Source organism: Zonotrichia leucophrys, chromosome 1A (assembly GCF_028769735.1).
Source record: "Zonotrichia leucophrys gambelii isolate GWCS_2022_RI chromosome 1A, RI_Zleu_2.0, whole genome shotgun sequence".
Classification (NCBI taxonomy): domain Eukaryota; kingdom Metazoa; phylum Chordata; class Aves; order Passeriformes; family Passerellidae; genus Zonotrichia; species Zonotrichia leucophrys.
Window position 1 is genome coordinate 70,291,450 of NC_088170.1, and position 15,991 is coordinate 70,307,440.

The following is a 15,991-nucleotide window of genomic DNA, read 5'->3' on the forward strand; positions in this document are numbered from 1 at the left end:
CATATTAATTCACAGTAAATGTAAAAAAATTCCTAAACCTGACTTGGTGCTTTAGAAACATTAATTTTAAGATTGCTTTTTTAATTTTTAGATTGCTTTCTCACAGTTATCCCACCATATCCTATACAGTTATCCCACTCCATCCTACACAGTTCATTTCAAATAATTGTATTAATTAATAGAAAATTTTAAAAAATCCTATTACTGACTTGGTGCCTTAAAAATATTAAGATTGCTTTCTCCATTTTAAGATTGCTTTCTCCATTTTAAGATTGCTTCTCACAGAGTTATCTCACCATATCCTATACAGTTATCCCACTCCATCCTACACAGTTAATTTAAAATAATTCTATTAATTAACAGAAAATTTAAAAAATTCCTACTCCTGACTTGGTGTCTTACAGGCAGTAATTTTAATTTTGCTTTCTTAATTTTAAGATTGCTTTCTCACAGAGTTATCCCACAATATTCTACACAGTTATCCCACTCCATCCTACACAGTTATCCCCTCAAAACAATATCCTATAATAATTATCTTGTTCTACCTGTCCCCCCTCCCAAAAAGTCTTTTATTTTACATATTAATTCATAGTAAATTAAGAAAAAAATCCTACTTCTGACTTGGTGCTTTACAGACATTAATTTTAAGATTGCTTTTTTAATTTTTAGATTGCTTTCTCACAGAGTTATCTCACCATATCCTATACAGTTATCCCATTCCATCCTACACAGTTCATTTAAAATAATTGTATTAATTAATAGAAAATTTTAAAAAATCCTATTCCTGACTTGGTGCCTTAAAAATATACAGATTGCTTTCTCCATTTTAAGATTGCTTCTCACAGAGTTATCTCACCATATCCTATACAGTTATCCCACTCCATCCTACACAGTTAATTTAAAATAATTCTATTAATTAACAGAAAATTTAAAAAATTCCTACTCCTGACTTGGTGTCTTACAGGCAGTAATTTTAATTTTGCTTTCTTAATTTTAAGATTGCTTTCTCACAGATATCCCACAATATTCTACACAGTTATCCCACTCCATCCTACACAGTTATCCCCCACAACAATATCCTACAATAATTATCCTGTTTTACCTGTCTCCCCTCCCATAAAATCTTTTATTTCACATATTAATTCATAGTAAATTAAGAAAAAAATCCTACTTCTGACTTGGTGCTTTACAGACATTAATTTTAAGATTGCTTTTTTAATTTTTAGATTGCTTTCTCACAGAGTTATCTCACCGTATCGTATACAGTTATCCCACTCCATCCTACACAGTTAATTTAAAATAATTCTATTAATTCATAGAAAATTAAAAAAAAATCCTACTCCTAACTTGGTGCTTTACAAACATTAATTTTAAGATTGCTTTCTCCATTTTAAGACTGTTTTCTCACAGAGTTATCCCACAATACCCTACTCAGTTATCCCACTCCATCCTACATAGTTATACCCCCACAACAATATCCTAATTATCCTGTTTTACCTGTCTCCCCTCCCAAAAAAAAATTTTATTTCACACATTAATTCATAGTAAATGTAAAAAAATTCCTAAACCTGACTTGGTGCTTTAGAAACATTAATTTTAAGATTGCTTTTTTAATTTTTAGATTGCTTTCTCACAGTTATCCCACCATATCCTATACAGTTATCCCACTCCATCCTACACAGCTAATTTAAAATAATTCTATTAATTCATAGAAAATTTAAAAAAAAATCCTACTCCTGACTTGGTGCCTTAAAAATATTAAGATTTCTTTCCTAATTTTAAGATTGCTTCTCACAGAGTTATCTCACCATATCCTATACAGTTATCCCACTCTATCCTACACAGTTAATTTAAAATAATTCTATTAATTAACAGAAAATTTAAAAAATTCCTACTCCTGACTTGGTGTCTTACAGACAATAATTTTAATTTTGGTTTCTTAATTTAAACATTGCTTTCTCACAGTTATCCCACAATACCCTACACAGTTATCCCACTCCATCCTACACAGTTATCCCCCACAACAATATCCTACAATAATTATCCTGTTTTACCTGTCTCCCCTCCCATAAAATCTTTTATTTCACATATTAATTCATAGTAAATAAAAAAAATCCTACTCCTGACTTGGTGTCTTACAGGCAGTAATTTTAATTTTGCTTTCTTAATTTTTAGATTGCCTTCTCACAGAGTTATCTCAGCATATCCTATACAGTTATCCCATTCCATCCTACACAGTTAATTTAAAATAATTCCATTAATTTATAGAAAATTAAAAAAAAAATCCTATTCCTGACTTGGTGTCTTACAGACAGTAATTTTAATTTTGGTTTCTTAATTTAAACATTGCTTTCTCTCAGTTATCCCACAATACCCTACACAGTTATCCCACTCCATCCTACACAGTTATCCCCTCACAACAATATCCTATAATAATTATCTTGTTCTACCTGCCCCCCCTCCCAAAAAGTCTTTTATTTTACATATTAATTCATAGAAAATTTAATAAAAAAATCCTACTCCTGACTTGGTGCTTTAGAAACATTAATTTTAAGATTGCTTTCTCCATTACAGAGAGTAAAGGATCTCACTGCGGGAAAAGCTGGGGATAGCCTGAGGGGAGATTTAATGAATGTATCCATGATTTCTAAAAGGGGGAAAAAAAAAGATTATGCCAAAGATGGAAAGAACTGACTTGCCCTCTTTATTAATGTGCTAAATTTTGAATAATGGATTTTAAAAGTTAATGTAACTCTCAAAAACACCATCAGAGCTTCAATCCTGCCTCCTGACCAAACACGTTTAAATTTCACATCAGAGCTCAGAGATGTGATGAAAACACATCCTCATGCCCAGATTCTCTGTGAAAGACAAACACACAAATATTTCACCAGGTTTTCCTTTGTTCTGAAGGAATCTGCATCCAAATGCACAATTCATGTTTTATCCAGCCCTTGCTCCTAATGGACTGCACTGATCAAAGAAACAAAGTTAAATACTTGAGTGGCTGCAGGGAAACCCAAAATTGTCATGGCTGAAGTGACAATCACAGGTAAACAAACTGCAAAGGGCCTTTAGGGAATTCTGAGATCCCAAAGGATCACTGGAGAAAGGCAAAGGATTCTCTGATTCCTTTAGAGGTGCAGAGCAACTGAGACAGGGGAGCTGCTGCCCACCAAAATCCCCTCTCTAAACTGCAGCTGGGTGAATTTTAAGGGTCAAAGCACAAAGAAGCAGAAAGTCCAAGAGATTTCTTGAGTGAGCCCTGCTCCTGTAGCCCTCAGCTCTGCTCCTGTAGCCCCCAACCCACCAAAATCCCCTCTTTAAACTGGAACTGGGTGATTTTTAAGGCCCTTGGATTAAAGCACAATCTCTTGTACGATGCAGCAGAAAGTCCACGAGAATTCTTGAGTGAGCTCTGCACCTGCAGCCCTCAGCTCTGATTCTGTAGCCCTCAGCCCACCAAAATCCATTCTAAACTGGAACTGGGTGATTTTTAAGGGTCAAAGCACAACCTCTTGTACAAAAGAAAGTCCAAGAGATTTCTTGAGTGAGCTGTGCACCTGTAGCCCTCAGCCCACCAAAATCCCCTCCTAATTTTTGATTTTTAAGGTCCCTGGGTCAAAGCACAATTTCTTGTACAATGCAGCAGAAAGTCCAAGAGAATTCTTGAGTGAATTCTGCTCCTGTAGCCCTCAGCCCACCAAAATCCCCTCTTTAAACTCAAACTGGGTATTTTTAAGGCCCTTGGATTAAAGCACAATCTCTTGTTACAAGCAGCACAAAAGTCCAAGAGAATTCTTGAGTGAGCTCTGCACCTGCAGCCCTCAGCTCTGATTCTGTAGCCCTCAGCCCACCAAAATCCCCTCCTAATTTTTGATTTTTAAGGTCCCTGGGTCAAAGCACAATTTCTTGAACAATGCAGCAGAAAGTCCAAGAGAATTCTTGAGTGAGCTCTGCACCTGTAGCCCTCAGCCCACCAAAATCCCCTCTTTAAACTGCAACTGGGTGATTTTTAAGGGTCAAAGCACAACCTCTTGTACAAAAGAAAAGTCCAAGAGATTTCTTGAGTGAGCTCAGCACCTGTAGCCCTCAGCCCACCAAAATCCCCTCTCTAAATTAGAATTGGGTAATTTTTAAGGTCCTTGGTTAAAGCACAATTTCTTGTACAAAGCAGCAGAAAGCCCCAAGAGAATTCTTGAGTGAATTCTGCTCCTGTAGCCCTCAGCCCACCAAAATCCCCTCCTAATTTTTGATTTTTAAGGTCCCTGGGTCAAAGCACAATCTCTTGTACAAAGCAGCAGACAGTCCAAGAGAATTCTTGAGTGATCTCTGCACCTGTAGCCCTCAGCTCTGATTCTGTAGCCCTCAGCCCACCAAAATCCCCTCTTTAACTGGAACTGGGTGATTTTAAAGGTTCCTGGGTGAAAGCACAACCTCTTGTACAAAAGAAAGTCCAAGAGATTTCTTGAGTGAGCTGTGCACCTGTAGCCCTCAGCCCACCAAAATCCACTCTAAACTGGAACTGGGCAATTTTTAAGGGTCAAAGCACAATCTCTTGTACAAAGGAGCAGAAAGTCCAAGAGAATTCTTGAGTGAATTCTGCTCCTGTAGCCCTCAGCCCACCAAAATCCACTCTGTAAACTGGAACTGGGTGATTTTTAAGGGTCAAAGCACAACCTCTTGTACAAAAGAAAGTCCAAGAGAATTCTTGAGTGAGCTCTGCACCTGTAGCCCTCAGCCCACCAAAATCCCCTCTCTAAATTAGAATTGGGTGATTTTTAAGGTCCTTGGTCAAAGCACAATTTCTTGTACAAAGGAGCAGAAAGTCCAAGAGAATTCTTGAGTGAATTCTGCTCCTGTAGCCCTCAGCCCACCAAAATCCCCTCTTTTAACTCAAACTGGGTGATTTTTAAGGCCCTTGGATTAAAGCACAATCTCTTGTACAATGCAGCAGAAAGTCCACGAGAATTCTTGAGTGAGCTCTGCACCTGCAGCCCTCAGCCCACCAAAATCCCCTCCTAATTTTTGATTTTTAAGGTCCCTGGGTCAAAGCACAATTTCTTGTACAAAGCAGCAGAAAGCCCAAGAGAATTCTTGAGTGAATTCTGCACCTGTAGCCCTCAGCCCACCAAAATCCTCTCTTTAACTGGAACTGGGTGATTTTTAAGGTCCCTGGATTAAAACACAATCTCTTGTACGATGCAGCAGAAAGTCCAAGAGAATTCTTGAGTGAGCTCTGCACCTGCAGCCCTCAGCTCTGATTCTGTAGCCCTCAGCCCACCAAAATCCCCTCTTTAACTGGAACTGGGTGATTTTAAAGGTTCCTGGGTGAAAGCACAACCTCTTGTACAAAAGAAAGTCCAAGAGATTCTTGAGTGAGCTCAGCACCTGTAGCCTTCAGCCCACCAAAATCCACTCTAAACTGAACTGGGCAATTTTTAAGGGTCAAAGCAGAGTCTCTTGTACAAAGCAGCAGAAAGTCCAAGAGAATTCTTGAGTGAATTCTGCTCCTGTAGCCCTCAGCCCACCAAAATCCCCTCTTTAAACTGGAACTCGGTGATTTTTTAGGTCCTTGGATTAAAACACAATCTCTTGTACAATGCAGCAGGAAGTCCAAGAGAATTCTTGAGTGAGCTCTGCACCTGCAGCCCTCAGCTCTGCTCCTGTAGCCCCCAACCCACCAAAATCCCCTCTCTAAACTGGAACTGGGTGATTTTTAAGGGTCAAAGCACAATTTCTTGTACAATGCAGCACAAAGTCCAAGAGAATTCTTGAGTGAGCATCCTGCAGCCCTCAGGTGAATCCAAGCCCTGAGTGAAAGAACTGAGCAAAGAAAAGAGTTCATTCAAAAGGAGCAGGGTTTGGGATGTGCAGGGTAAACAGGAGGCTGGAAAGGTTTATTGAAGTCTCCGTGCACTCAGCACCTGGGCTGGCTCCAAGCTAACAGGGGGGACAGCAGCACTTCCATGCTGGAAACTGCACCCACACCTGGCTCTGTGCAGTGAAATGTGTTTGAGATCACAGCCCTCTGCTTGAAGCGCTTCAGAAACCTCTCCTGGCGGCAGCACAGCTGTGTGTGAAGAGGTGCAAGAGCAGGAGGAGGGATGAGACCTTTGGGTACCTCTGTTGCTAAGAAAAGCTGAGGGGCTGAGCTGAGCTGTGGTATTTAATTCTTTAATTCCCAGCATCACTTACAAACAGCTCCCACCTCTCTGGTTGGAGTGCAGCCTCTCTGAGTTCCTCAGAGAGAGAGACGAATGCAGGGCTTGAATTAAAGCCTTTAGAGAAATTTAAGATATATTAAGCCACACAGATATGAAGTAGAAGTGCAGGTTTAAGTTTTAAGCAAGTGGAAGTGTAAGTTATAGTTTTAAGTTAGTAGAAATATATTTTAAGTGCCTTAAGAAACTGTGCTAGCTAGTAAAACCCTAAAGCCTAGTTTAAAAGTTCAGTAACTTAGCTCCAAACATAACAAAAACAGAACCTTGCCACTATAAAAGGTAGAATTATTCACATAAACAGATAAAATTACATGTGTAAATAGACAGAACTATTCAGGTAGATAGATAAACTCATACCTGTAAATTGTAAGGAAGAAAACAGATAATATTATAGATATAGATAATATTATATAGATAATATTATAGACATAGATATATAGATATAAATATGTAGATATAGATATAGATATATAGATATAGAGATAGAGATAGAGATAGAGAGATAGAGATATATAGAGATATAGATATAGATATATAGATTTAGAGATAATATTATATGTGTAGTTTTTAGGTAAGAACTGGCACTACTTTTGCACTACTTTTGCACATTGGAATCAAGTTCAGATTGGTTCAGAAAGAATGTTTTAGAATCATGTTTTTAGCTGATTGGATGTTTTATGAATAAAGTGCCCTGGAATGGAGGGCAAGAAACAACAACCACAACAACAAGAAGAGAAAAGAAAGAAGAAGAACAAAAATAAGAAAGAAGCATAAAGGGCTGTGGTCCCTGCAGCTGCTGCTCCAGCTTGGGACTCTCAAAAAAATGCCAGAAAGCTTTAGCAGGGACTTTAACACCTTGAACTGTTTGCCTTTCAGACTGACATATTCGTGCAATAAACAACTTTATAGCAACCAACAACTGCTCGTGTCTCTTTGAAGACCCCAGACCCAGTAACACCTCAGCACTCTCTAAGGGATGTGAGGAGGAACCTGGGACCATCATCCATGTGACAAAAAAATCAAGGATACCACCAGCAACAGCATCACCAAGGCCAACAACCCTGCAGTGATTCCCTCTCCTGACAAAGCAGCACTTATATTTGCTGTGTTTGTAAAAGAAAACATGAATTCAGGAGGTTTCTGTGCAGAGCTCACTGCCCTTGGCTAAGCAAAAAAAATCTGAACTAAAGGCACAAAGCCTGCGGGATTTTTTTGTAGCTTCCTATTTTCTGTTATTGACAAAACAGTAGGTGGGATTTCATAAATAACTGGTAATTGGTAGTTTTAACTTTAGGTTTAAAAGTTGCTGATTTTAATTCAGGGCCAGGCTGAAGCAGTTTGGTCTAGGGAAGGTGTCCCTGCCCATGCAGGGGGTGGAATGGGATGAGCTTTGAGGTCCCTCCAACCCAAACCATTTTGGAAATCAGTGATGTTATTTAAGGTACAAACTGTAAGGCTGTCTCTGCACAAGGAGAAATAAAGCACAAATTCGTTGCCTGGCTCTCTGCACCACGGATTTTTGTGTTACAGAGTTATGCGAGTGCAGCGTGATGGTGACTGAAGATATTTGCATTAAGAAACTATCAATATTTTTAATTTACAGGCAGGGCAAGAGCCCTTCAAAAGTCACCACATGTGCCCCAAGATCAGAAGGGTAACGAGGACAGAAAATAAAGCCACACTTCCCTGGACTCGCTCCAAAGTCATCAATAAAAAGCTGATTTTCTCTCAACCCTGCTTTTTTTCCCCTCAGTGTCCAGAGAATTGGCACCACAGCTTTGTGACACAATTGTACCTGAATATCCAAGTGTTGCTGTTATTAATTTACTGTGGTTTCATTGTGTTCCTTCTCAGCTTCAGAGCTCACAACAGCATCAGTCAGAACACACAAGAAATATTGGGAATATTTCAAATATTCACAGCTGAGCATCAAACAGAACTTCATGGGGGAGCTGTCCATGAAGGAAGTGGAACTGGATGATCCTTAAGGTCCTTCCCAGTCAAACCACCCATTATTATGAATTTCTGATCATAATAATGTCTTAAATTTTATTTTCAGTAAACCTTAACAACCCAGGCTTTGTGACTGAAAAATCCTAATTAAAGAAAGGTATGACATTGTAAATTTGACACAAATTTACACCACACATACACAGTAGAAGTGTAGTAAAAGTGGAGGAGCCCAGACTGGGGACCTAACTACAAAACTGTATTTTTTCTGTGCTTATTCTGAATCACAAATTCAGAATAAACACCCAGCACTTCCAGCTACATCCTTTGGATCACCACTGTCACTGTCCAGGCAAACTTTGGGGAATTCATTCCATTATTGGGGGAAACCTCACCCCAAAATGATCAGTCAATCCCCCAGGAGGATTTGGGGTTTCCATCACTCTGGATGGCTGGGAATGAAGTTTTTCCCAAAAAAACCCCAGCAGCAAGAAGCAATTCCATGCTGTCCACAAGACAGCAGAGCAGGAGAGGAATATTTAGGAAATATTTAGGAATATTTAGGAGAAAGCACTGCTGCACAGCTAGGAATGCTAAATACACCGCCAGAAATCAAAACCCACCGAAATAAAATATGTGTGTTGTAAATTTGACACAAATTTACACCACAAATACACAGTAGAAGTGGAGGAGCCCAGACTTGGGACCTAACCACAAAACTGTATTTTTTCTGTACTTATTCTGAATCACAAATTCAGAATAAACACCCAGCACTTCCAGCTGCATCCTTTGGATCACCACTGTCACTGTCCAGGCAAACGTTGGGAATTCATTCCATTATTGGGGGAAACCTCACCCCAGACTGATCAGTCAATCCCCCAGGAGGATTTGGGGTTTCCATCACTCTGGACGGCTGGGAATGAAGTTTTTCCCACAAAACCCCAGCAGCAAGAAGCAATTCCATGCTGTCCATAAGACAGCAAAGCAGAGAGGGGAATATTTAGGAAATATTTAGGAATATTTAGGAGAAAGCACTGCTGCACAGCTATGAATTCTAAATACACCACCAGAAATCAAAACCCACCGAAGATAAAATTTGTGTGTTGTAAATTTGACACAAATTTACACCACAAATACACAGTAGAAGTGGAGGAGCCCAGACTTGGGACCTAACCACAAAACTGTATTTTTTCTGTACTTATTCTGAATCTGTAATTCAGAATAAACACCCAGCACTTCCAGCTGCATCCTTTGGATCACCACTGTCACTGTCCAAACTTTGGGGAATTCATTCCATTATTGGGGGAAACCTCACCCCAGACTGATCAGTCAATCCCCCAGGAGGATTTGGGGTTTCCATCACTCTGGATGGCTGGGAATGAAGTTTTTCCCAAAAAAACCCCAGCAGCAAGAAGCAATTCCATGCTGTCCACAAGACAGAGCAGGAGAGGAATATTTAGGAAATATTTAGGAATATTTAGGAGAAAGCACTGCTGCACAGCTATGAATGCTAAATACACCGCCAGAAATCAAAACCCACAAAAGATAAAAACATTTATTTTAGGCTGCCTTTGCCCTCTCTGCTTCTTAAATGAATAATGAAGATGTCACTTGGCTCCAGACACCACGGGGGAATAAAATGTCACCGCTGCAGCTGCCGAATTTCCCGCTCCCAGCCCTCCAAATTAAGGGAAAAAACCCACAAAACAAAGGGGGAATTGGATTAGGAAAAGTTCAAATCCTTGCCCAAAGCCCAGCTCTTCCTGTAACGTTGCATTCTTCTCTCCTTGTGTAAACTCCTCATTAGAACAGAGCCATGTTCATAATGGAATAATTGGGGTTATAATGGAACTGTGGGAAGATAATTCCAGCTTTAGGAGGGGCAGCAGGGCCCTGTAATGTTGTTTTAATGTGATTTGGGGACTGCAGGAACTGCCTGAACCTGCTCATTTAGGATTTGATCAATGGGAATTAGGCTGGTAAAGAGATGGAGCATTTGATAATTCCCAATTTGATCAATGTGAATCAGGGCTTTGGTGGAGATAAAACATTCCTCATGGATATTTGGAATATCACTTTAATGCAGGCAGCAATAGGAACTGCAGACACAAGATTTGCCAGGTCTCTGATCCAAACCCATGTGGGATATTTGTATTTTTCCCCTTTTAATAGGGTTTAATTATCCCTAAAGACTGATGAAGCTACACTTGATGTAATTTCGGGGATTAAATGGAGGAAGGAAAATCCAGGAAATATTAAATATATAACAACACCATCCACTTCTTGCTGTGGGAAGTGATGCAGCTTACAAAGTGGAAGAAATTCAAGTTATAGCACTAAAACTGGGCACCTAATTCTAGACATGCCTAAAATAAAGTCAGACTATTTGCTACCAACACCACAATTAGATCCATTAATCTTGCACTTGGAACCTGCAATCACAGGCAGCACATGGCTTTATGCATTAACAAAATTTAGCAGCTCAACCTTATTTAATTCTTCTTTTACAGCCAATTAAACAACTCTTTAAACACCACTGGAGCCTCTGTCCTCTCAATCCTCACGTGCAATTAAACTGCACATGAGAAGTGCCAAAAGAGCATCTCCAGGTCTCACTAAATCATTCCTCATTTATCCATCAAGTTCCATAAAAGAGGCAGTGATAAAATAACACCTCCTGCATTGAAACCTTCAATAAAGAGACACTGTGTTTAAAAGGATTTTATGTAAGGAAAAAAACCTTGAAATTGTAAAGTAATATTGGTATTTCAGGCACTTCATCAAATCTGCCACAATTTATGTGCATATTTCAGGCACTTTTTTTCTTTCATTTTGTTTTCTTGGAAGGCAATGGACCAATACTGAATCCACAGATGTAAAAATTCCCAATAATTTTTAGGAAATTTGGTTTGAGGTGGAAAAGCAGCAGTGATTGCAGTGCTGCTATTACAGAGCAGTCAAATGATGATTTCAATTTATACCTTTAGTTTTTAGAAAATTAAAAACAGTCCAATCCCATCTGTGATTCTCTGTCCAAATCCTTCTCAGTAAATATTCCTTGATTTCTGCACCCTATAAAATAATTTTCTTAATTTTCTTAAATTTCTAATTTTTCTTAAATTTCTTCGATGCTCAGGACTGGTCCCTGCTCCATCCACAGCTCCATTTGTGCACAGAAAGGAACCCAAAGAATTTGATTTATTTAGGAAATCCTTTATGTACCAGGAGGAAAAACCCAATCCCAAACCCACCTCTGCCCACTAAACCCACCCAGAGCCCTTCAGCAAAACCTCAAATCCCACCAAAAGCTTCTTGTGGAATAATGCATGTGAAATGAGAAAATAATTTGATTTAGAAAGCTGAAAATATCCCCCTGTAACAGAGGAAGGAGACACCCAGGTGGGAATTTCATCCCAACCTTCCTGGATTTGCAGACATGATGGAAAACCCTCCAAATTATGTTTAAATCAGCCCTTGATCAATGGTCATCCTGTTTAAGGACAGATTAATTTAGTGTTCAATATAATCTGACCATTTAACACTACAAAGTTTTTATATATACACCCAAGAATATTCAGCAATTCCTGCTGTTAAAGAGATAAAATGAATTTTTCTTATACTTTGAAATTATATTTGTATCATTACCAGCAGCTCAGAAAGGATTTTTCCCTTCCTGCTCATCAAAAACCAAAACAAAACACAAAACCAGAAGGAAATCCCTCCACAAATCTACAAAAATCATGGCAGAATAATTCATTTTTCTGCAGCGTTTCTTGGTTTAGGGGAGAGAATTGAGGTTGTAAAAAGTTCTGTGTCCTCACTGAAATGATGGATGGGCCCTGGAGCCTGAGGGATGGAGCAGCCCAAAGGGAAGGTCCAAGGCCAGGGGTCACTGTCACTTTGATCCATCAATTACCAGATCTTCACTTCACTTTCTTCAGCACTAATAAAAATTATTCCATCTGACCTTCACCGCTGAGGGCAGAGTGAAATCCCTCATTTAAATCCTTCCCGTGGCGCCATTGTGATGCAAAGTTGGAATCTCATTTTTGGTGCTCCATCAAATCTATTTTTAGACTAATTCATGCTTCTTATCAACTAGAAATTAATAAATGTGTACAATGTGTGCAGCCCATTTCTCTGCAGCTTATGGTTCCTATACATTGGCCTCCAAATTCTCCCAAATTCCCTCCTTTCAACAGCCAGGGGGACTGATAGGATCTGTGAGGGAGGAAAGGGGAACGATTGTGCATTTTAATGGGGTAAGAACTCAGCCAGCTGCCAGGAAAAAACAGGGGGGACTCACTTGAAGCGAGCTGAGACTTCATCAGCAGCTTTTTGGTATTGCTCAGTGGTGACTTTGTAGAACTGGGCACTCTGGAAAAAAAAAAACCAAAAAAACAGAATAAATACAGATTTCAGTTAGTATCATTTATAATGTCTAATCAATAAAGCTGATTTTAGATTTAAGTTGTTTCAAAAACTGTCAAAACTTAACCATAAAATGACAGAGTTTCAGAAATCACTTTTTTGGGAATTTTTTTTTAAATAAGTGTGTCTTGATGATGCAAAAGGAATGGCTCTTGGGGAAGAAACTCTAAAGGGACATGAGGCAAGAATCCCATATTTAGCACAAGGTGCTCCTGGAGTCTTTGCAACTTCTTCATTAGAAATTAAATTCAAAACAGTGATTTTAGACTTCTCTGCAGTGCTCTGTTTGTGTTCCTCACACACATCTCCCCCCTGCCTCACAGGTGACATTGAGCCAAGCTTCAAAATCCCACAATAAATTAACAAAGGCTGGAATTTCCTTTCTGCTTTTTGCCTTGAAAACGCCTCTCTGAGGATTTACTGGAATATTCCAAACTCCCAGATTGCTTCCATCAGTTGCTAATTTCAGTTTTTAAAGCCAGAAGAGATTTTTCATCTCCCCTAAACCCAGGGATGGCTTTGACTCAGTTCTACAAAAATCCTTCATTTCCAAGGTACAGGTGAGAGAAGCTCACCAAGCCACAGAAGTTTTCTAGGTGTGAAAATGCTGTGCCAGAGAAAGCTCAGCTTTGATTTGGGAAAATTCCTTCATGGAAAGGTTGGTTAGGCATTGGAAAAGCTGCAGGGGAGGAGTCCCCATCCCTGGAGGGATTTTAAGCCCTGTGGAGGTGGAATTGGGGACATGGTCAGTGTGGCCCTGGCAGGGCTGGGAATGGTTGGATTTGATGACCTCAAAGGTCTTTTCCAGCCTGAAGAATTCTGTGATGCTGCAGGCTGAGATAAATCACCGGGATGTTGTTTTGCTCCATGTCTCAATAACACAGAGGTGGCATTTTTCAGGAGGTTTTTATAGCCTGGGCACAGCTGGACCTCAGCTGTGATAACCAAGGCACCTGGCTGCCCAGCTGGAGGGAGAAAGCAAAGTTTGAGCAGCTCCAAATCCTCTGAAATCATTTTCCTGGGAGTGCTGCTGGAAACAGGGCATGGAGAAGCAAAAAGGTTCTGCTGGCACTTGCAGGAACTCCGGTGTGGCTTTGAGTCATGGGCATCCCAGGGAGTGGTGTTAACATAGCAACAAAACCCTGACAATCCCACACTGTGTGATTGCATCAAAACCAGCTGAACTCTTATTTTAACAACCTGGACTTGATCCTGTGCTTTGGAGTTATTGATGCCTCAATATTGATTTGGCATCTTCCAAATATTTAATTGGTGTCAGGCTGAGGGAGCTGGGATTGTTCAGCCTGGAGAGGAAAATGTTCTGGGAGAGCTCAGAGATCCTAAAAATGCTCCAGGAGAGCTGCAGAGGGACTGGGGACAAGGCCTGCAGGGACAGCACCCAGGGAATGGCTCCCACTGCCAGAGGGCAGCCATGGGTGGCATCTTGGCAATGAGCAATTCCTGCCTGGGCTGGCATTGCCAGAGCAGCTGGGGCTGCCCCTGATCCCTGCAGTGCCCAAGGCCAGGCTGGAGCAGCCTGGGATGGTGGGCTTGGAATGGGATGGGCTTGAAGGGCCCTTCCCACCCAAACCATTCTGGCATTTGGGACACTCAGAATCCATCCCCAGGGGTTTTTATGGAAGTTGGGGATGGCAAAGGGAAGGGAGACCCTTCCTGGAGTGCTGAGATTGCCAGCGAAGCCCCCAGAGCCCAAAATTCCTTCCTGGAGAGGAGTCGGGGTGGGGATGGATCCAATGCCAGGCTGGGAGAGCTGGGAATGGAGGGAATTCCCTGGAGAGGGAGCCTGGGCTGGGATTTTGGGAAGGGATTCCCAGAGCAGCTGGGGCTGCCCCTGATCCCTGCAATGGCCAAGGTTGGACACTGGGGCTGGAGCAGCCTGGGACGGTGGGAGGTGTCCCTGCCACGGCAGGGGTGGCACTGGGTGGGATTTAAGGCCTTTCCAACCCAAACCACTCCATGATTCCCTAACACACATGGATGCCACCATCCAGTCCGAGGGAAGCATCATTCCCATTTTAATTTTGGGTAAAATAAAGCAGTTTAGCTTCAGACATTGATGTATGGAAAAGCAATATGATGAAAACATTTTTAGGGGAGGGAAAAAATGGGAAAGGCTGTAAGTGGAGAGATCACTCTTCCATAAAAGTCACACATGACACAGGTCTGTGGTCACTGGGTGAGTAAACATGTCCTGAGGAATATTTATCATTTTATGAGCAGTGCAGGTCTCACTCCTGCAAAAACACTTCCTGAAATTCCAAAAGAGGCAACACCAACTACGAAAAATTGCAAAGAAAAACATTTTCCCTTCCCACTATAAGATTTCATCTTCCAAGCTTCTTCCCTGTGAACGATAATCTCAAAATGTACCGAAATCAGTGAATAAAATGCCAGCTCCAGACAGGGGTAAAATTGTAGTGCAGGGCTAATATTTTCTCACAAATGATAACAAATTGGGTAAGAGGCAGTGCAGGCAAAGGTCAGGGCTGGATCAGCGGGAGCAGGGAGCTGTGCTGCCCTGCCCAGCCCAGCCCCACTCCTCATCACTCATTTGCACTCAAACCCAGCTTGCCACGCACCCTCATTTATTTTTTCATAAATCATCGGTGTCCAGAGAGCAAATGCAAGTGAAATTCTCCTCACACCAGCGACCCCCTGGCACTCAGCAAGCCCAGGCAGGCCCAGGGGGATGGGATGGGATTTGTGGGGTGGGATGGGATCTGTGGGATAGGATGGGATCTGTGGGATGGGATGGGATGGGATGGGATCTGTGGGATGGGATGGGATGGGATCTGTGGGATGGGATGTGTGAAATGGGATGGGATCTGTGGGAAGGGATGGGATCTCTAGGATGAGATGGGATGGGATCTGTGGGATGGGATCTGTGGAATGGGATGGGATCTGTGGGATGGGATCTCTAGGATGAGATGGGATGAAATCTGTGGGATGGGATCTGTGGGATGGGATCCATGGGATGGGATGGGATGGGATCTGTGGGAAGGGATGGGATCTCTAGGATGAGATGGGATGGGATCTGTGGGATGGGATCTGTGGGATGGGATCCATGGGATGGGATGGGATGGGATGGGATCTGTGGGACGGGAAGGGATCCATGGGATGGGATCCATGATATGGGATATGTGGGATGGGATGGGATCCATGGGATGGGATCTGTGGGGTAGGATGGGATGGGATCCATAGGATGGGATGGGATCCATGGGATGGGATGGGATCTGTGGAATGGGATCTATGGGATGGGATGGGATCTGATGGGATAGCAGGGGATGGGATCCAAGAGATAGGATGAGATCTGTGGGATAGGAGGGGACGGGATCCATGAGACGGGATGGGATCCGTGGGATGGG

The 15,991-nt window shown here is 41.4% G+C and overlaps 1 protein-coding gene across 2 annotated transcripts in view; it reads right to left on the minus strand.

The window, feature by feature from the left end:
* Positions 1 to 15,991, minus strand: part of CHCHD3 (coiled-coil-helix-coiled-coil-helix domain containing 3) — a 177,771-nt gene that overhangs the window by 22,923 nt on the left and 138,857 nt on the right. For both annotated transcript variants that reach the window (XM_064703094.1, XM_064703093.1), the window contains one exon: positions 12,481 to 12,551. In XM_064703094.1, the coding sequence (XP_064559164.1) occupies positions 12,481 to 12,551 (71 nt within the window). The remainder of the gene's footprint in view (positions 1 to 12,480; positions 12,552 to 15,991) is intronic.